The following is a 22,178-nucleotide window of genomic DNA, read 5'->3' on the forward strand; positions in this document are numbered from 1 at the left end:
TTTACATTTACTCTGATGGACTACCCAGCAGTAGGGAATAAGTTTCATTACACTAGAAGTCTTTCAGAAAGCGCTGTAACTAGGTTTAAGGATATGATTCCTTCTTTATGTTCTCTAATGCCATATAACAACACAGTGCAGAGTAGCTACCTAAACTCTGTAAGGGAGATAGAGTATCTCGTCAATAGTTTTACATCCTCATTGAAGACAACTTTGGATGCTGTAGCTCCTCTGAAAAAGAGAGCTTTAAATCAGAAGTGTCTGACTCCGTGGTATAACTCACAAACTCGTAGCTTAAAGCAGATAACCCGTAAGTTGGAGAGGAAATGGCGTCTCACTAATTTAGAAGATCTTCACTTAGCCTGGAAAAAGAGTCTGTTGCTCTATAAAAAAGCCCTCCGTAAAGCTAGGACATCTTTCTACTCATCACTAATTGAAGAAAATAAGAACAACCCCAGGTTTCTTTTCAGCACTGTAGCCAGGCTGACAAAGAGTCAGAGCTCTATTGAGCTGAGTATTCCATTAACTTTAACTAGTAATGACTTCATGACTTTCTTTGCTAACAAAATTTTAACTATTAGAGAAAAAATTACTCATAACCATCCCAAAGACGTATCGTTATCTTTGGCTGCTTTCAGTGATGCCGGTATTTTGTTAGACTCTTTCTCTCCGATTGTTCTGTCTGAGTTATTTTCATTAGTTACTTCATCCAAACCATCAACATGTTTATTAGACCCCATTCCTACCAGGCTGCTCAAGGAAGCCCTACCATTATTTAATGCTTCGATCTTAAATATGATCAATCTATCTTTGTTAGTTGGCTATGTACCACAGGCTTTTAAGGTGGCAGTAATTAAACCATTACTTAAAAAGCCATCACTTGACCCAGCTATCTTAGCTAATTATAGGCCAATCTCCAACCTTCCTTTTCTCTCAAAAATTCTTGAAAGGGTAGTTGTAAAACAGCTAACTGATCATCTGCAGAGGAATGGTCTATTTGAAGAGTTTCAGTCAGGTTTTAGAATTCATCATAGTACAGAAACAGCATTAGTGAAGGTTACAAATGATCTTCTTATGGCCTCGGACAGTGGACTCATCTCTGTGCTTGTTCTGTTAGACCTCAGTGCTGCTTTTGATACTGTTGACCATAAAATTTTATTACAGAGATTAGAGCATGCCATAGGTATTAAAGGCACTGCGCTGCGGTGGTTTGAATCATATTTGTCTAATAGATTACAATTTGTTCATGTAAATGGGGAATCTTCTTCACAGACTAAAGTTAATTATGGAGTTCCACAAGGTTCTGTGCTAGGACCAATTTTATTCACTTTATATATGCTTCCCTTAGGCAGTATTATTAGACGGTATTGCTTAAATTTTCATTGTTACGCAGATGATACCCAGCTTTATCTATCCATGAAGCCAGAGGACACGCACCAATTAGCTAAACTGCAGGATTGTCTTACAGACATAAAGACATGGATGACCTCTAATTTCCTGCTTTTAAACTCAGATAAAACTGAAGTTATTGTACTTGGCCCCACAAATCTTAGAAACATGGTGTCTAACCAGATCCTTACTCTGGATGGCATTACCCTGACCTCTAGTAATACTGTGAGAAATCTTGGAGTCATTTTTGATCAGGATATGTCATTCAAAGCGCATATTAATCAAATATGTAGGACTGCTTTTTTGCATTTACGCAATATCTCTAAAATCAGAAAGGTCTTGTCTCAGAGTGATGCTGAAAAACTAATTCATGCATTTATTTCCTCTAGGCTGGACCATTGTAATTCATTATTATCAGGTTGTCCTAAAAGTTCCCTAAAAAGCCTTCAGTTAATTAAAAATGCTGCAGCTAGAGTACTGACGGGGACTAGAAGGAGAGAGCATATCTCACCCATATTGGCCTCTCTTCATTGGCTTCCTGTTAATTCTAGAATAGAATTTAAAATTCTTCTTCTTACTTATAAGGTTTTGAATAATCAGGTCCCATCTTATCTTAGGGACCTCGTAGTACCATATCACCCCAATAGAGCGCTTCGCTCTCAGACTGCAGGCTTACTTGTAGTTCCTAGGGTTTGTAAGAGTAGAATGGGAGGCAGAGCCTTCAGCTTTCAGGCTCCTCTCCTGTGGAACCAGCTCCCAATTCAGATCAGGGAGACAGACACCCTCTCTACTTTTAAGATTAGGCTTAAAACTTTCCTTTTTGCTAAAGCTTATAGTTAGGGCTGGATCAGGTGACCCTGAACCATCCCTTAGTTATGCTGCTATAGACGTAGACTGCTGGGGGGTTCCCATGATGCACTGTTTCTTTCTCTTTTTGCTCTGTATGCACCACTCTGCATTTAATCATTAGTGATCGATCTCTGCTCCCCTCCACAGCATGTCTTTTTCCTGGTTCTCTCCCTCAGCCCCAACCAGTCCCAGCAGAAGACTGCCCCTCCCTGAGCCTGGTTCTGCTGGAGGTTTCTTCCTGTTAAAAGGGAGTTTTTCCTTCCCACTGTAGCCAAGTGCTTGCTCACAGGGGGTCGTTTTGACCGTTGGGGTTTTACATAATTATTGTATGGCCTTGCCTTACAATATAAAGCGCCTTGGGGCAACTGTTTGTTGTGATTTGGCGCTATATAAAAAAAAATTGATTGATTGATTGAAGTCATGAATCGGCAAGTCTCGAGTCAGCTTGCAAACAGTTGGTTGTCATTATGACTTGAGACTTGATTTGTGACTTGCCGATTCATGACTTGAGAGTGACTTGCTGGTGACTTCGTCCCACCTCTGCTTTACAATAGTGCTTCACATTCACCCCGATGTCAGGGTGCTGCCATGCAAGGCTATACTCCGGGAGCAACGAGGGGATTAAGGATTAATGTGAAATAAATAAATGAAAAAGTTTTTCCAGTAGATTGAGACATCGACCAAACTCTTTGCACCTCTTTCCTCACTTAAAGGACGTTTCCACACAAAATTTCATGGTATTTGGTTTTTGAAGTACGTAGTGTCAAAAGATGTTCGCTGTGTTATAGTGATGTAGTATTTGCTGAGATAAGATGGGATGTAATGAATGTATATCTATGACACTGCTCACCTCACATGCAACAGTGAGCAATTTATTTAACTTTCTGACTGTAGTGAGGATCGAGGTCAGATATGTCATGACCAGCAGCCAGAGAAGAGAGGGAGGAGGGTTTTGATTTATTTAGTTTTGTTACATAAACAACTCATCTCGGCCTGTGCCCTCTGACATCAACATATTACAACAAACAAACAGAAGTGATGCAAATCCTCTGCACAACTCTGTCGGTTGGTGGGGGTAATTAATGAACGGTTATTGTTGTGTTGTGAAATTAGGAGAACGTGTGTGTGTGTGTGTGTGTGGGTCCACTGTTTCTGTGCGAGTCTGGGATTGACAGTAACATCACTACTTCTGCTCTGCAACAGAAGGCTGGACAAGTTGTGATGGGTAAGAGTTGGAAGCATGTTTCTCTGGCACAGGTCTACGTTATTTTTCCATGTTCCCCTTCTCTGCTTCATCCTTTGAGACTACGTCTTCCATTATTCTTTGTCGATATTGTACATCACCAACTCTACATTTGTTCTCAGGGTTTTGAGTATGTGTGCTTTGTAGGAGGGAAGGAAAATGCACACGGTTGAGAGCTTCTTTCCTCCAGCATCAGTGCATTTTTGCTTCTCACTCAACCTCGGCTCAGAGACTGTACCAGATAAAGGCATTGTGCATGTGATTTTTCAAATGAGGAGTGCTCACAGTGTAGCTTGTGTATCTCGAAATACATCACAAAACTTCTCTTCCCATCCTTTGCTATGAGAGGAAGCGTTTAGCAAGGTAGGGTTGCCTTGGTAACCATTGCTGCCATCTGTGTATGAATATTTGCTAATGTGCGTATTGGAAAAGATGGGGTCGCCTACGGTATTAATGGTTCAGCTCCCTCATTGTTGCATTATTTATTTAACAGTCAGCAGAAAGACCGGAAGGTTACTGGGTTACAATTCATTCCAGGAAAAGATGAGAGGAATCCTCTTGCAGATGAGTGAATCTGTGTCTTAATGGTAGCACATCTACAATACAGTCTGCAGAAAATGCATGTCTGTAGTCAGTAATTCATACATAGTGGAGCAGATACTATGTGATATTGAGTACTATGGTAAAAGCATGAAGTATTGCACAGGCATTGTTTGACACACATACATATATATATGTATATATATGTATATATGTATATATGTGTATGTATATATGTGTATATGTGTATATATGTGTATATATGTATATATATATATGTGTATGTATATATGTGTATATGTGTATGTGTATATGTGTATATGTATATGTGTATATGTGTATGTGTATATGTGTATGTATATATGTGTATATATATGTATATATGTGTATATATGTATATATGTGTATATATATGTATATGTGTATATGTGTATATATGTGTATATATGTATATGTGTATATATGTATATGTATGTATGTATACACACACAGTAAAACTCGCCTAAACCGTCACTCACTGGACAAACGTCTCAATGCTTTTGTATGGTTTTCCATGTAATAAACACCGTGTATATAGTACTGCGCACGGGGCATTTCGTGAGGAATGTCTCTAGTTTCAAACTGCGCTCAGACACGGGACCTAAACGAGGCAGACCTTTATTCAAGTTCAGTGATTATTAACAATATGCTGGTTGCTGCCCTCACTGTAATATGGTGTTAAGTTTCACACACACATCCCTGGGTGTGACGAACCAGACAACCACTTCAGCTCACAGCCCTCTGTGGGGCTGCGAACCATTTTCAATTTCAATTTTAAAAGTTTTTGTCATCCACACGCTGATTACATTTTGCTCCTGGATCAAATACATTTGTCAGAAAAGTCCATGAACGCCCAGGGAAGAACAAACCAACAGGGGGCCAGGCAGCCAGAGATAGACGAGCCACGCCGCTCGGCGGTACCCAAACCAGGGAAGGTGCGACGGGGGCAGGGGCAGCCGAGGAGCCACAGGGAGACAGCCGGGCCCCACAAACCCGGAGGGAGAGGCAGGGGCACAGAGGGCCACATATGACCCAAGCCCCAGGGTGAGGCACCACCCCCTGCTCAGGCACCGGACCCCAGCCCACCAATGGCAGAGTGGACAGACACAACCTGAAAAGGAATGATGGCCGCCCAGTTATCCCCACTTCACCACCACCCCACCCCCCAATAGGACCAGAAGCCCCGCAGCGTGGCACCGGGGCACCCACAGGCAGCCCCTCCCCCCCAAGCACAGAGGCGCACCCATGCCCCGTAACGGAGGAGCCGGAAGGGAGTGCGGGCCAGCACCCGATCCAACCCCAAATCCACAAGCAAGCCAGGACTCCACACCCGGACACCAAACCGTCCAAGCACGCACGGGCCGCACAACCCCGCCATACCCGAGGGGCCAACCCACTCTAGAAGACGCAAGCTCTCTCCTCCACCAATTCAATCATTTTCAAGAGAAAAAAACAAAAATGCACAGTATCAATCTCTGACAGCAAGAGTACCCCAAAGAGCTGCAACCTGGATCTGCAGCACAGGAAAAAAGTCAGTAAGTCTACAATAATAGGAACAAGTCAAAGTCTAATTTTTAATACAGTACAGGTGCAAGAGTGGCATTCCCTCAAAAATTCCTTCCCTCAAAATTATTGAGTTGATAAATAAGAACCATGTTTCATTAATTTGTGGTAATTGGTCTCTTAATGAAGCGGATATTTTTTCCATTGATATATATTTGAAAAGGAGGTTTACCATTGGTTAATACTGATTGATTGTTTATTTTTCCAATTTAGCAAAATTGTTTTTTTTTTTTTTTGGCAATAGTCAGTGCTACAAGTATAGTTTTAGATTGTTTATTTGGCAGTTCAATAATTGTAGTGTCTCCAAGTAAACATAAATTAGGACATAAGGGAATTCTATATCCCGAGATAGAGGACAATTTTTTCAGTGACTTTTGACCAAAAACACTGGTCAGGTGAGCAGAGCCAAAGGGCATGAAAATAGGTATCAGTGTTGTTTAGCTCACACTGTGAGCAAACATCAGAGTCTGAGAAGCCCATTTTATACATCTTATACTGTGTAATGTGTTCTATGAAGAATTTTGTATTGGATGAGTTGTAAATTGGTATTTTTTGTAAATGAAAATGTGCTTTTACAAATCTGTCCAGTGATGAGGGTCAGAGGTGAGGAAGAAGTCCACCCCCCCCCCCCCCCATTTTAAACTGAGTACATGTAAAGCAGTGTCCACGCATGATATTAACTTATGTACCTTAGACAAGGTTTTCTTTATTGGGAGGAGGTTCTTGATGTCCGTCACTAATGTGGGTGGTTGTGGTGGGCACTGATGTGTCTGAAATTTTGACATCACTTCATACTTTACTTGATGGTAATGAATAACATTTCCTCCTATTATTCCAAACCTCTGTATCAAGTTATTAAATGGCACAAACCTGTTATTTTGAAAGAGGTGATGAAGGTGTGTGATTCCTTTCTGTTCCCATGTGCTGACATGAAGAGTTGCTTTATTGATCTTGAAGTCTGGGTTGTGCCAGATAGGAGCATCTGTACAGATTTCCATTAGTGAGTTTGTAATTTCTAACGTTTTCCACCAGGCAATCAGAGTGGAAGAAATCAATGGATTTTTAAAACATGTGTGATGTTTAATGGAAGTAGTAATAAAGGGTAAATCTGAGAGTTTGAGGTTGTTACATTCTAACCGTTCTAATTCAATCCAGGAACTGTGACATTTTTTATTGTTTGCTTAGTTTTTGTAACGTTAGCATTTTACTTTGACTTTGTTCGACCAGCTTAATGTTTTCATACAGTACAGAACCTGGTTTGTGAGCGCTTTTGTGGAGGAGAGATGCAGCTCCTGTTTAGTTTAAAGCGTCAAGATCAACGTTGGCTTTGGTTTTGTTTTGTTCCTCTTTCATCCCTATTGCACTTTTGATTTGCAGGCTATTCGGTGATAAAGCTCGTCCGTCCATCTTTTCTCACCGATTTGTGACTTTTACTGTTTTCCTTCGTTCAGGAATCATCATATGCCGTGTGACCAGGCCATTAGGATTTTAAGGTACCACTCTATAGGTGACTTAGAAAAAAGTGACTTGGCCAAATGTAACCGTTTTAATGCACATAATGCCCAGTGCTTATCTAAAGCAGGCGTTTAATTTTTTTCAGACGAAGTTTTGACCTGGTCATTAAATGAGGCAGGTCGCAATTCAAAGTCAGGCTTTTAATCAAGGAAATATGTAAGCCTAATTGGTGCCTGGGATTCCCTGTAGATCGTTTGGTGTCTCCTGACTGTAACTAAACTGTTACATGTGTATAATGGATTTTGTCCATTTAATACGTATAATGGATTTCCATTATAATGGACAAAATTTGTTGGTCCACCTAAATGCATTATATGTGAGTTACTGAAGATATCCACTTACATCTTCAACTGCTTATCTGGGATCAGGTCGTGGGGCCAACAGCTCCAGTGGGGGACCCCAAACTTCTCTTTCCAGGGCCACATTAACCACCTCTGACTGGTGCATCCCGAGGGGTTCCCGGGCCAGTGTGGAGAGATAATCTCTCCACCCAGTCCTGGGTCTTTCCCGGGGTCTCCTCAGCTGGGAATAGCTGGAACACCTGCTTAGGGAAGCGCCCAGGAGGCATCCTTACCAGAATCTTGAACCACCTCAACTGGTTCCGTTCAACATGAAGAAGCAGCCGCTCTACTCTAAGCTCCTCACGAATGACTGACATTTTCACCCTGCCTCTAAGGGAGACACCAGCCACCCTCCTGAGGAAAACCATCCCAGCTGCTTGTACCCATGATCTAATTCTTTCAGTCATGAACCAACCCTCATGACCATAAATAAGAGTAGGAGCGAAGATTGACCAGTAGATTGAGAGCTTCGCTGGCTGAGTTCCCTTTTCGTCGCAACAGTACAGTAAAGCGAATGCAACACCTTCCCTGCTGCACCGATTCTCCGGCCAATCTGATGCTCCATTGTCACCTCACTCGCGAACAAGACCCCAATGTACTTGAACTCCTTCACTTGGGGCAGGACCTCATTCCCTACCCGGAGTAGGCAATCCATTGGTTTCCTGCTGAGAACCATGGCCTCAGATATAGAGGTGCTGATCCTTATCCCAGCGGCTTCACACTTGGCTGTGAACCGACCCAGTAAGTGTTGGTCACAGGCCAATGAAGCCAACAGGACCACATCATCTGCAAAATGCAGTGATGAGACCCTGAGCCCACCAAACTGAAGACCCTCTTCTCCCTGACTACGCTTTGATATCCTGTCTATGAATATCACAAACAAGATTAGCGACAAGGTGCAGCTCTGGTAGAGGCCACCCTCCACCAGAAACGAGTCTGACTTACTGCAGAGGACCTGAACACAGCTCTCGCTTTGCGAGTACAGAGACTAGATGGCCTTGAGAATATGTCAATCGTGAGTCACTTTTGTGTAGATTAAAGTGACAAACTGGGACTCCTGTCTTGTTGTGAGAAAGAAATGAGAATCGTCCTCCATTCTGTTGCTCCAAACGCTGGGCCGCCGAGTCAAGTTAGAAAGATAGAGCCACTCGGAATTAATAACTTCAAAGCAAATCACCGTTTAAATCAAATGACACCTCTTTCCAAACATTGTAATATGAACACTAAACTGCAATCGATCAAAATGTTTTTTTTTCCCTCTCAAAATGAGACGTCCTGGCTGATGTGCAGCAGCCCAAGACATATGGCTGCAGACCTGCAGACTCCAGCAGCAAGCTGAGCTCACCTCAGACGTATGGAGTGACATCCATGCCTGAACTTTTCCATCCATGTCTGAAAGGAAATGCTTGTGGACAGAAACTACAGATTTTTTTCTATCTATGTCAAGAGAGAAAGGATCCACCATGTAGAGTTTATGTCCAGAGATCAAGGATCCAGTGACGAATTTCATATTTCTTTACTTTAAGACTCAATAAAATGTTGTTGACATAGAAAACCTGTAAAGCTTACTTTTAGTATACAGAAAATTCACAGGAGGTATCGATAAGGGAATTGATAAGGAATCGGATTGATAAGCGGAATCAATAATGGTATCAATATTGATAAAATGCGATAACCTGCAATTTACATATGATCCGAGTAGTCAACTAATCCCAGAAATAATTGTTGACTCGTCGACTATCAGAATAGTCATTTGTGGCCGCTCTACCCACCATCAGCCAGTGTATTCACTTAGATTTTGGCATGAAAAAGAAAACTTCTCAACTCAGGGTTTTCACCATAGTGCAAATGATTTTGGGTAGATGTCAGTGTTCCTGTTGCTGGCCAGAGAGCTCATAAGCTGAATGCAGAGGTTAGCTGCTCTGTGCAAAAGGATTGGATTTATCATCTTCATTAATCATGGACAAGCTGTGGGCTGAAACATAAATTCATCCAGTGAGAGTGTCATTCCCTTTAAACCTTATTCAGCAGACATAATTGAGGTGTGACATTCTTGCTTGATGTATGACTTCAGTTGTTCAACAGTCCCGAGTCTCCGTTGTCGTATTTTGTGCTATATAATGTGCCACACATTTTCAGTGGGCGAGAGGTCTGGACTGCAGGCAGGCCAGTCTAGTACCCACACTCTTTAACTACGAAACCATGCTGTTGTAACATGTGCAGAATGTGGCTTGACATTGTCTTGCTGAAATAAGCAGGGACGTCCCTGAAAAAGATGTTGCTTGGATGGCAGCATGTGTTGCTCCAAAACCTGGATGTACCTTTCAGCATTGATGGTGCCATCACAGATGTGTAAGTTGCCCATGTCATGGGCACTAACACACCCCTATACCATCACAGATGCTGGCTTTTGAACTTTGCGCTGGTAACAATCTGGATGGTCTTTTTCCTCATTTGTCTGGAGGACACGATGTCCATGATTTCCAAAAACAATTTGAAACGTGGACTCAGACCACAGCACACTTTTCCACTTTCTGTCTATTTCAAATGAGCTCGGGCCCAGAGAAGGCAGCGGCATTGCTGGATGTTGTTGATGTATGGCTTTTGCTTTGCATGGTAGAGTTCTAACTTGCACTTGCAGATGTAGCGACAAACTGTGTTAACTGACAATGGTTTTCTGAAGTATTCCTGAATCCATGTGGTAAGGGCCCTGTCCCACTGGTGTTTAGGAGGATTTACATATGGATTGCGCACAAAATTGGCCCATATTCGCCAAACATCTGCAGTATCCGTGTAACGTGCCTGTATGAGTCGGCCATCATCCGAACACGCCGTGATCATCCGCAGAGGCGCGCATGTCCGCAGCCTGGATTTTTGAGCTGTTTAAAAATCTGAATGCGGATGACATCCACCTTACATACTCCATACATACTCAATTCATACACAACACATACTCTATGCGCTGTATATCTGCCGTTAACCGTTGATATCTGCAACTGACGGGGATTTGCGGCTTGATAGCGGACTGGGACAGTGTGTAAAACAGATATATATCGTGCCCATCATGTCCACATCACAAACTAAAATATGTTGTAGCGAATGCATACAAATTGGTCACGAACAAAGTGTTTTTATTACATCTGCTTTGCAGCTGATTTGCGGCCAATCTGTGAATGCATAACAAACACGTCACGTAAACCCAAAGTGCTATATGTGGCAGAAAGCGACATACCTGCCAGTCAGTGCCGGTCCGGCTGTGTAAATCTGCAAAGACATAGCTGCTGCAATCCAGGACTTTTATTTAACACCAACAAAAGGAAGAGCTGCTGTTTACCCACAACTCACGCTGACGTCTGTTTTCTGTGACACTCTCAAAAAAAAAATCCGTGTCACACCCCGAGCGGCTTCCCCCCTCCCGCTCCCCAAACTCATGAACAGTTAACCCTCGCATGATGACACTCTGTGATCAACTTGTCCAAGTCCAGCAAATGCTCCAGAGGCTGTATTGTTGGTGTGAATAGTGATGCCGACGGCCAGAGTGCGCTTATTTTATGACCGCAATGCAGATGCCGTGCACGCACAACACGTATGCGATGCATTCATAATACACCCGTAATACTGCCGTGATAATCTCATTGTGTCGGATCAGTTTCCTCACTACATGCGTTATATAACTGTGATTATTCATCATATATTCGCTGTTTATTATTAATTTATCCGTAATTCATAGTGGGACATTTGTCATTTTTGGCCATTTTTGTTGTAGATGATAACGAACGCCCGCAATTTGTATACTCAATTCATGCGCAATTAGCCTCTCCCCAGTGGGACAGGGCCCTAAGATCCTTTACACAGTGATGTCTGGTTTTAATGCAGTGCGGCCTGAGGGATCGAAGATCACGGGCATTCAATCTTGTTTTTTGTTCTTGCCGCTTACGTGTAGAAAGTTCTCCAGATTCTCTGAATCTTCTGATTATATTATGGACTGTAGATGATGGAATCCCTAAATTCCTTGCAATTGAACATTGAGAAACATTGTTCTTAAACTGTTGGACTATTTTTTTCATGCAGTTCAATTTCAATTTATTTTCACTTATATAGTGCCAAATCACAACAGAGTTTTCTCAAAGCGCTTCACACAGGTAAGGTCTAACCTTACCAACCCCCAGAGCAACAGTGGTAAGGAAAAACTCCCTCTGAGGAAGAAACCTCAAGCAGACCAGACTCAAAGGGGTGACCCTCTGTTTGGGCCATGCTACAGACATAAATTACAGAACAATTCCCAGAACAATTCACGGACGAATATACAAGAAATGCTATTGGCACATCAGAAAGACAAAAAAATACTGTATAATTTGCCAGCATTAAACAACAAGAAAAACAGAGAAATACTAAGATGATCGCCGGCCACTAGCCCTAAACTTCACTAAAAGACCCAGAATTTAGGTAAAGTTGAGGCCGCGGCCCGCTCCAATTACAAATAAATTAATTAAAAGAGTAAAAAGTGTAAAACAAAACTGTACCAGTATGCTAGCCATATGAAAGGCAAAATAAGTGAGTCTTAAGTTTGGACTTGAAAATCTCCACAGAATCTGACTGTTTTATTGACGCAGGGAGATCATTCCACAGAACAGGGGCACGATAAGAGAAAGCTGTGTGACCCGCAGACTTCTTATTCACCTTAGGGACACAAAGTAGTCCTGCACCATGAGAACGTAAAGCCCGGGCCGGTACGTAAGGTTTAATTAGGTCAATTCAATTCAATTTTTTTTTTTATATATAGCGCCAAATCACAACAAACAGTTGCCCCAAGGCGCTTTATATTGTAAGGCAAGGCCATACAATAATGATGTAAAACCCCAACGGTCAAAACGACCCCCTGTGAGCAAGCACTTGGCTACAGTGGGAAGGAAAAACTCCCTTTTAACAGGAAGAAACCTCCAGCAGAACCAGGCTCAGGGAGGGGCAGTCTTCTGCTGGGACTGGTTGGGGCTGAGGGAGAGAACCAGGAAAAAGATATGCTGTGGAGGGGAGCAGAGATCGATCACTAATGATTAAATGCAGAGTGGTGCATACAGAGCAAAAAGAGAAAGAAACAGTGCATCATGGGAACCCCCCAGCAGTCTACGTCTATAGCAGCATAACTAAGGGATGGTTCAGGGTCACCCGATCCAGCCCTAACTATAAGCTTTAGCAAAAAGGAAAGTTTTAAGCCTAATCTTAAAAGTAGAGAGGGTGTCTGTCTCCCTGATCTGAATTGGGAGCTGGTTCCACAGGAGAGGAGCCTGAAAGCTGAAGGCTCTGCCTCCCATTCTACTCTTACAAACCCTAGGAACTACAAGTAAGCCTGCAGTCTGAGAGCGAAGCGCTCTATTGGGGTGATATGGTACTACGAGGTCCCTAAGATAAGATGGGACCTGATTATTCAAAACCTTATAAGTAAGAAGAAGAATTTTAAATTCTATTCTAGAATTAACAGGAAGCCAATGAAGAGAGGCCAATATGGGTGAGATATGCTCTCTCCTTCTAGTCCCCGTCAGCACTCTAGCTGCAGCATTTTGAATTAACTGAAGGCTTTTTAGGGAACTTTTAGGACAACCTGATAATAATGAATTACAATAGTCCAGCCTAGAGGAAATAAATGCATGAATTAGTTTTTCAGCATCACTCTGAGACAAGACCTTTCTGATTTTAGAGATATTGCGTAAATGCAAAAAAGCAGTCCTACATATTTGTTTAATATGCGCTTTGAATGACATATCCTGATCAAAAATGACTCCAAGATTTCTCACAGTATTACTAGAGGTCAGGGTAATGCCATCCAGAGTAAGGATCTGGTTAGACACCATGTTTCTAAGATTTGTGGGGCCAAGTACAATAACTTCAGTTTTATCTGAGTTTAAAAGCAGGAAATTAGAGGTCATCCATGTCTTTATGTCTGTAAGACAATCCTGCAGTTTAGCTAATTGGTGTGTGTCCTCTGGCTTCATGGATAGATAAAGCTGGGTATCATCTGCGTAACAATGAAAATTTAAGCAATACCGTCTAATAATACTGCCTAAGGGAAGCATATATAAAGTGAATAAAATTGGTCCTAGCACAGAACCTTGTGGAACTCCATAATTAACTTTAGTCTGTGAAGAAGATTCCCCATTTACATGAACAAATTGTAATCTATTAGACAAATATGATTCAAACCACCGCAGCGCAGTGCCTTTAATACCTATGGCATGCTCTAATCTCTGTAATAAAATTTTATGGTCAACAGTATCAAAAGCAGCACTGAGGTCTAACAGAACAAGCACAGAGATGAGTCCACTGTCCGAGGCCATAAGAAGATCATTTGTAACCTTCACTAATGCTGTTTCTGTACTATGATGAATTCTAAAACCTGACTGAAACTCTTCAAATAGACCATTCCTCTGCAGATGATCAGTTAGCTGTTTTACAACTACCCTTTCAAGAATTTTTGAGAGAAAAGGAAGGTTGGAGATTGGCCTATAATTAGCTAAGATAGCTGGGTCAAGTGATGGCTTTTTAAGTAATGGTTTAATTACTGCCACCTTAAAAGCCTGTGGTACATAGCCAACTAACAAAGATAGATTGATCATATTTAAGATCGAAGCATTAAATAATGGTAGGGCTTCCTTGAGCAGCCTGGTAGGAATGGGGTCTAATAAACATGTTGATGGTTTGGATGAAGTAACTAATGAAAATAACTCAGACAGAACAATCGGAGAGAAAGAGTCTAACCAAATACCGGCATCACTGAAAGCAGCCAAAGATAACGATACGTCTTTGGGATGGTTATGAGTAATTTTTTCTCTAATAGTTAAAATTTTGTTAGCAAAGAAAGTCATGAACTCATTACTAGTTAAAGATAATGGAATACTCAGCTCAATAGAGCTCTGACTCTTTGTCAGCCTGGCTACAGTGCTGAAAAGAAACCTGGGGTTGTTCTTATTTTCTTCAATTAGTGATGAGTAGAAAGATGTCCTAGCTTTACGGAGGGCTTTTTTATAGAGCAACAGACTCTTTTTCCAGGCTAAGTGAAGATCTTCTAAATTAGTGAGACGCCATTTCCTCTCCAACTTACGGGTTATCTGCTTTAAGCTACGAGTTTGAGAGTTATACCATGGAGTCAGACACTTCTGATTTAAAGCTCTCTTTTTCAGAGGAGCTACAGCATCCAAAGTTGTCTTCAATGAGGATGTAAAACTATTGACGAGATACTCTATCTCCCTTACAGAGTTTAGGTAGCTACTCTGCACTGTGTTGTTATATGGCATTAGAGAACATAAAGAAGGAATCATATCCTTAAACCTAGTTACAGCGCTTTCTGAAAGACTTCTAGTGTAATGAAACTTATTCCCTACTGCTGGGTAGTCCATCAGAGTAAATGTAAATGTTATTAAAAAATGATCAGACAGAAGGGAGTTTTCAGGGAATACTGTTAAGTCTTCTATTTCCATACCATAAGTCAGAACAAGATCTAAGATATGATTAAAGTGGTGGGTGGACTCATTTACTTTTTGAGCAAAGCCAATAGAGTCTAATAATAGATTAAATGCAGTGTTGAGGCTGTCATTCTCAGCATCTGTGTGGATGTTAAAATCGCCCACTATAATTATCTTATCTGAGCTAAGCACTAAGTCAGACAAAAGGTCTGAAAATTCACAGAGAAACTCACAGTAACGACCAGGTGGACGATAGATAATAACAAATAAAACTGGTTTTTGGGACTTCCAATTTGGATGGACAAGACTAAGAGACAAGCTTTCAAATGAATTAAAGCTCTGTCTGGGTTTTTGATTAATTAATAAGCTGGAATGGAAGATTGCTGCTAATCCACCGCCCCGGCCCGTGCTACGAGCATTCTGACAGTTAGTGTGACTCGGGGGTGTTGACTCATTTAAACTAACATATTCATCCTGCTGTAACCAGGTTTCTGTTAGGCAGAATAAATCAATATGTTGATCAATTATTATATCATTTACCAACAGGGACTTAGAAGAGAGAGACCTAATGTTTAATAGACCACATTTAACTGTTTTAGTCTGTGGTGCAGTTGAAGGTCAGCTAGGTAGGGAGGTGCCAGTCCATGAATAATTTTATAGGTTAGTAGCAGAACCTTAAAATCTGATCTCACTGGGACAGGAGGCCAGTGAAGGGATGCTAAAATGGGTGTAATTGGTCAAACTTTCTGCTTCATGTCAAAAGTCTGGCTGCAGCATTTTGAACCAGTTGGAGACCCCTAATGCTAGACTGCTGTAAACCAGAAAATAGAACATTGCAGTAGTCCAATCTAGAAGAGATAAATGCATGGCTCAGGGTCTCAGCATCAGCCATAGACAGGATGGGACGAATCTTCGCTATATTTCGCAGGTGGAAAAAAGCAGTCCTAGTAATATTTCTAATGTGGAGGCCAAAGGACAACGAAGGATCAAAAATTACCCCAAGGTTCCTCACTTTGTCAGTGTGATGTATGACACACGAGCCGAGGCTGACCGTTAACTGGTCAAATTGATGTTGATGTCTCACTGGACCAAGAACCATCATTTCAGTCTTATCAGAGTTTAAAAGTAGGAAGTTTCTAGACATCCAACTTCTCACTGCTGCAAGGCAATCTTCTAAGGATTTTATGTGAATGAGATTACCAGCAGTTATCGGCATGTATAACTGTATCATCTGCATAGCCGTGAAAGGTAATCCCAAAACGCTGCAATATGTGCCCAAGGGATGCTATACGAGGTCTATTAGAAAAGTATCCTACCTTATTATTTTTTCAAAAACCATATGGATTTGAATCACGTGTGATTACATCAGACATGCTTGAACCGTCGTGGGCATGCGAGAGTTTTTTCACGCCTGTCGGTTACGTCATTCGCCTGTGGGCAGTCTTTGAGTGAGGAGTCGTCCACCTGCTCGTCGATTTTTTTCATTGTTTAGGAATGGCTCAGAGACTGTTGCTTTGTTTGATAAAAATTTTTTCAAAACTGTAAGGCACAACTGAGTGGACACCATTCAATAAATTCAGCTGGTTTTCGGTAAAAATTTTAACGGCTGATGAGAGATTTTGGTCTGGTAGTGTCGCTTTAAGGACGGTCCACGGCGCCTGACGGCGATCTGCGCTTCGAGGCGGCAGCGTCTCGCCGTTTCAAGTTGAAAACTTCCACATTTCAGGCTCTGTTGACGCAGTAAGTCGTCAGAGAACAGAGAACTTTCAGAAGAAGTCGGCATGAGGAGTTTATTCGGACATTCCATTGTTAACGGTCATTTTGTAATGAAAGAACGTGCGGGCAGAGTCGCATGTTGGGCTGGACCCGACCGCGGGGGGTCGCGGCAGGAAAAACACCTCCGTTTGAAATCTTAACGGGCAAGTTGGAACATGCCCAAGCTGTTAAACAATTTCTCAGTTACTCACTTGTTGAAAGCCATCAAAAGCCGCCTGAATTTTACAAATGGTTTTCAACACGGAGGTGTTTTTCTGGTCGCGGCGCACACAGATTTGCGTCGTCGTCACGGAAACGACTCGGCGAATTTGCGCGCACGTTCTTTCATTACAAAATGACCTTTAACAGTGGAATGTCCACATAAACTCCTCATGCCGGCCTCTTCTGAATCTTCTCTGTTCTGTCACGACGTCCTGGGTCAACAGAACCTTAAATTAGGATGATTTCAGCTCGAAACAGCCAGACAACGTCGCCTGGGAGCGCTGCGCGACGTCCCGCTCTGTGGGAAGTCCTTACACCGACAGAAACACCCCATAATCTCTCATCAGCCGTTAAACTTTTCACAGAAAACCAGCTTAATTTCTTGAATAGTGTCCACTCGGATATTCCTCACAGGTCCAGAAAAAATTTTGATAAAGCAACGCGCGCCGTCTCGAGCAGCGTGTGAAACAAAGGAATTCAGCCGAGAGGGCGGGACCACATCTCACTCAAGGCCTGCCCACAGGGAAATGACGTCACCGACACGCGTGAAAAAACTCACGCATGCGCATGAGGGTTCAAGCATGATTGGTGTAATCACATGTCATTCAAATCCATATAGTTAAAAAAAAAAATAAAAGGGTCGGTTTATTATCTAAGAGACCTCGTATAAAGGGGGAAAAGCAGGGGGCCTAAGACAGACCCCTGTGGAACCTCAAATTTCATGTCAGTAAGGTTAGAGGTAGTGTGACTGTACAAAACAGTGTGAGAACGACTGGTCAAGTATGACGTCAGCCATGCAAGGGCACTCCCAGTAATCCCAAAGTGATTTTCCAGCCTATCAAGTGGAATATGATGATCCACTGTATCAAATGCAGCACTGAGATCTAACAGCAACTGAACCGTAGTGGTGTCCGAATCCATTGTAAGCAGAAGATCATTCACCACTTTAGTGAGAGCTGTCTCTGTGGAATGATATTTTCTAAAAGCAGACTGCAGTGGCTCAAAGAGATTATTCTCAGTAAGATAGTCTACGAGCTGCCGTGACAACATTTTTTCCAGAATTTTAGAGCAAAATGATAGATATGATATCAGCCGATAGTTTTTCAATACACTAGGGTCAAGATTAGGTTTCTTAAGTAATGGTTTCATCACTGCAGATTTGAAACATTTAGGAACAGATCCAGAAGTTAAAGAGACTAATAATTTCCAGCACAGTCGGCCCAAGAGTGGGCCACAGGTCCTTAAACAGTTTTGTTGGTATAAGATCAAATAAAGAGGTTGTGCTTTTTGTTGACGTTATGAGTTTTGTCAGCATGCCTAGTGAGACAAATTCTGTAAATCTAGGTAATACCTCAGTAGTGGCGCCCACATCAATAGCAGGGTGTAGTGGCTGGATTAAGGCATGCTGGGATATGTTTAACCTGATGTCTTCTATTTTCTTCCCAAAGTAATCCAGGAAATCTTGTGCTGTAAAAGGAGAGTGAACTACAGGTTGTTGTCCATGCAAAAGTTGTTCACAAAGTGGTGATCCTCGCCTCATCGTTGCTTGTGAACGGTTGAGCCTTTTGGGGATGCTCCTTTTATACCCAGTCATGACACTCACCTGTTTCCAATTAGGTGCTCTTTGTGCATTCATCAACTTTCCCAGTGTTTTGTTGGCCTGTCCCAACTTTTTTGAAATGTGTTGCAGGCATCCATTTCAAAATGAGCAAATATTTGCACAAAAACAACAGTTTATCAGTTTGAACATTAAATATCTTGTCATTGTGGTGTATTCAATTGAATATAGGTTGAAGAGGTTTTGCAAATCATTGTATTCTGTTTTTATTTACATTTCATACAACGTCCCAACTTCACTGGAATTGGGGTTGTATATGGCTATTGTGTGTGTTTCTTGCTTTATTAGATGGTTGCTCAGAATCAATCATGATTGATAAGTATACCAACACAGACCATGCACGTGCATATCTGATAAGGTTTCTAGAGCGCATTTATGTATCTTCTTGAAATTTGGCACACACCTTTACCTGAGCATTGGCCAAAACTGAATGAATCCTCACTTGGTCTTACTACAACTCTTACCATATTGTACACATTTCTAGAATGTCATCTCACTCCTGTTAGGTGTATTTCCTTGACATTTGGTATCCAGCTTCATTTTGTTCTTGCCCAGGAGATTTTTTATTATTAAAATCTTACCAGTCACAATGAATTTTAATCCACATTTACCACACAGTTCCACCACTAGTTGGGCCAGTAAATACCACAGCTTTGTCAAAGTAGTGCTTTAGTGCAGTTACAGAACTAAGGAGCAATATTGTATTTTGTAGTCTAAAGCTTTATAGGTATTTTCAGAGGTTGTAGCGTGGCATGCTGCTTTGAGTTTTGCACAAAGTTGATTTGTCATTTTTAAAACTTATTTTTAAACACTGATTCGTTATTTTTCCATTTTCTCTCTGTCTCTAATAGACACATTCTCCAGCATCCAGCAATGATGTAGACTTGAGGTCAACCATGATGGTTAAGCGCTGGGGAAGATTTGCAGGGAGGAGTGACTGACACTCTCCTCCTTCACACCGCGCTTTGCACTCTGTCCGTCCTCATTGTGTGGCCAGAGTGTGATGTCATCAACCACACCCTCTGCAGCCCCACCCTTGAAAAAGGGAAGGAAGCCAGAAAAAACAGAGGTGATGGCTGATTCGGTGCAGGCCACCAACGAGGAGCTGAGGAGCAAACTCATGGACGTCCAGATTGAACTGCAGCAGGAGAGGGGCAAGGTGAGGCAGAAGAAGGGTGAGCAGACTCATGGGGTCGTTTGTAGAAATAGTGATGAAAGAAAAGTTGTCAGTGTTTCCCCAAGTTTTTTTTTTCAGGTCCAGAGGCACTCGCCAAAAAACCAAAACAAATCTAAATTAAAAAAAAACTTGAAGGTGCATTGTAAAAAAAAATATGAGACACTCAGAAATGTAAAAGTTACAGTTAAGTGGCGTGCTCATTTCCCAATCCAACCAAGCTCTGTTTATCGAGCACTTAAAAAAAAACAGCAGATTTCAGCAAAGTGCTGTACAACAGCTAAACAAAACCATAAAACACCAATAAATGCCAAAAAAAAAGACATGGCAAGAAAAACAATTCTACTATAAGAGCACACCTCAACCAGTCGAAGTTAAAAGTCAAAGAATAAAAAAGCGTTTAAAAAAAAAACCTTTCAAAAGTAAGCAAAGGGGGGGGCAGTCTAGCATGTAGAGGGAGGTCATTCCAAAGTCCTGGAGCTACAACAAAAAAACAAGGTCACCACTAGTTTTAAGTTGTGTTTTGTGCTGTGGCACAAGTTTCTGTACACATTTTCAACCTCAATTTTATTCAGCTCCACACTCTGTGTTACCAAACAATATATGTTAAGTAACTTAGAATTTCTGTGTTTCCAAAAAAGGTGTTTCTAAGTAATGATTACAAAGATTGATTTTATTCATCTATCAGCTTTTTCAGTATATCAGAGGTTTATATGCATAAAGATGAAGATACATCTTTAATCACATTTCAGGACAACATTTTAAAATCTTTTGAATGACTAGTTGGCATTTGGACCACCTTTGGCTGTATTAAGGGCCTACCTGTCGAACCCATGTCATCTTGCATTTAAGAGCAAGGTAGAAAACATATCTAAAGAGTTAAGGCAAGACATTTTGAGCAAAATTTTGGATCTCTATAAGCTGGGTTTCCCTATTGTACAAAATATAAGAATCTTGGGACAATACTGAAGAAGATAGGTGGTCCAAATTAACGCCCCGGAATAAATGAACTTTTGTGTCAAACAGGATCATAACTAAAGGTGCATTTACACATAGGCAAGATGCGTTACGAATGTCATATTTGCGTCATTCTTGGCACATTCCTGACATTCTTAACGTAACTTAATGCATCTGAATAGGTTTCTTAATAGCACATGTTGGTGAGTGATATTTGTGATTTTCGTGGACCATGTTTTTGACTCAAAAAATCTTCCATGAATGTCACGCACCACTCTCATTTTGCCTCATGTCGTGGAGGTCACAACTGAGCGTGTTGACCTGTCTTGATTAGTGGTGATCCTTAATAGAGTGTGACAGTGTTCTTCTCTGATGTGCGCACAATTAAACCCTGCTGCACTGCATTCAGTTTCATTGCTGCAGTATGCTGAAGGGAGGACAGTGACGCCAAGTCAGCTAAAAGTCTCGTTCCAGTGCTCCTCAGCGCGCTCCTGCAGGTGTTCCACCTGCTGCATGTGCCTGATGTGTGGGAAAACAAGTGAAACGAGAGCCGCGTGAAGCCACACATGTGGCTCTCTCCGTCTCCTCCTCCTCCTCTCTGCGCCACTCCGTGGCATAGAGCCCAACGAAGCATGCAGTCACAAAGTTCTTCTGCTGTGGCTATTAAGGCAAAAATGAAGCGATCTGAATTGTTCAGCAGCTGATGGTTGGATGAATATGGGTGTGTGTGTGGAGACAATTCGCCTCATTCACAACGTGATAGAACTTAACAATGCGCTGTTACGTGTGATAGTGCAGAACAGCGCGCAACAACACGGAACATTATTCTTGACCGTGCGTATTGCCACGCGCCATTGATCATAACTTGTGGCAACAGGTTACAGCAGTTCCTGAGGACACCTGACGCCTCTGACCCGAATCATCACATTCGTGATCAGCGGCCAAGAATGTATACTTTGTGGCATTCGTGACGTGCCGTTGTTATGTGTAAATGCAGCATAAGAAATTGATGGTGTTGGCGATTTTATAGGGTGTCACAAAAAATGCACAACTTTTAAAATGCTTTCTTTGATCCTTAAAGCAGTAATTTAGCCATTAATGCATCATTTCTTGTTGCAGAGACCCTGAAGTTACTTTTTATACCAAGCATGTGCCAGGAAAAATGATAAAACTAACAATGAAACAGACAAATATTATTGTATGATAAATTGCACGGTAAACCAGGAGAACTATTGCGCTGATTTGTGAATTCTATCTGCCTAAGCTACGTACTCAGGCCCGTTGGAGAAACAATCTGATCCAGATGAGAACCCAGTAGTTCCAGCAAGATGGGGCACTTCCCCATACAGCTTGGGAAACAAGGTGTTTTCTCAAACAAGACTTTGAATGACTCATCCTGGTAATGAGTCATTCACATCGTCAGGAGAGCCATCAGGAGAGGCGTCAGTCCAATTGTTAGGAGGGACAGCTACCCTGTCATTAGGAGGGTGCTAACTACAGCACAATAGGGGCTAAT

General features: G+C 41.8%; 1 protein-coding gene across 2 annotated transcripts in view; it reads left to right on the plus strand.

Annotated features, from left to right (window-relative positions):
• Positions 1–22,178, plus strand: part of jakmip1 (janus kinase and microtubule interacting protein 1) — a 132,670-nt gene that overhangs the window by 47,083 nt on the left and 63,409 nt on the right. For both annotated transcript variants that reach the window (XM_034181046.1, XM_034181047.1), the window contains exon 2: positions 19,383–19,690. In XM_034181046.1, coding sequence (XP_034036937.1) covers positions 19,535–19,690 — 156 coding nt within the window. In that variant the 5' untranslated portion in view covers positions 19,383–19,534. The remainder of the gene's footprint in view (positions 1–19,382; positions 19,691–22,178) is intronic.

Source organism: Thalassophryne amazonica, chromosome 11 (assembly GCF_902500255.1).
Source record: "Thalassophryne amazonica chromosome 11, fThaAma1.1, whole genome shotgun sequence".
NCBI lineage: Eukaryota > Metazoa > Chordata > Actinopteri > Batrachoidiformes > Batrachoididae > Thalassophryne > Thalassophryne amazonica.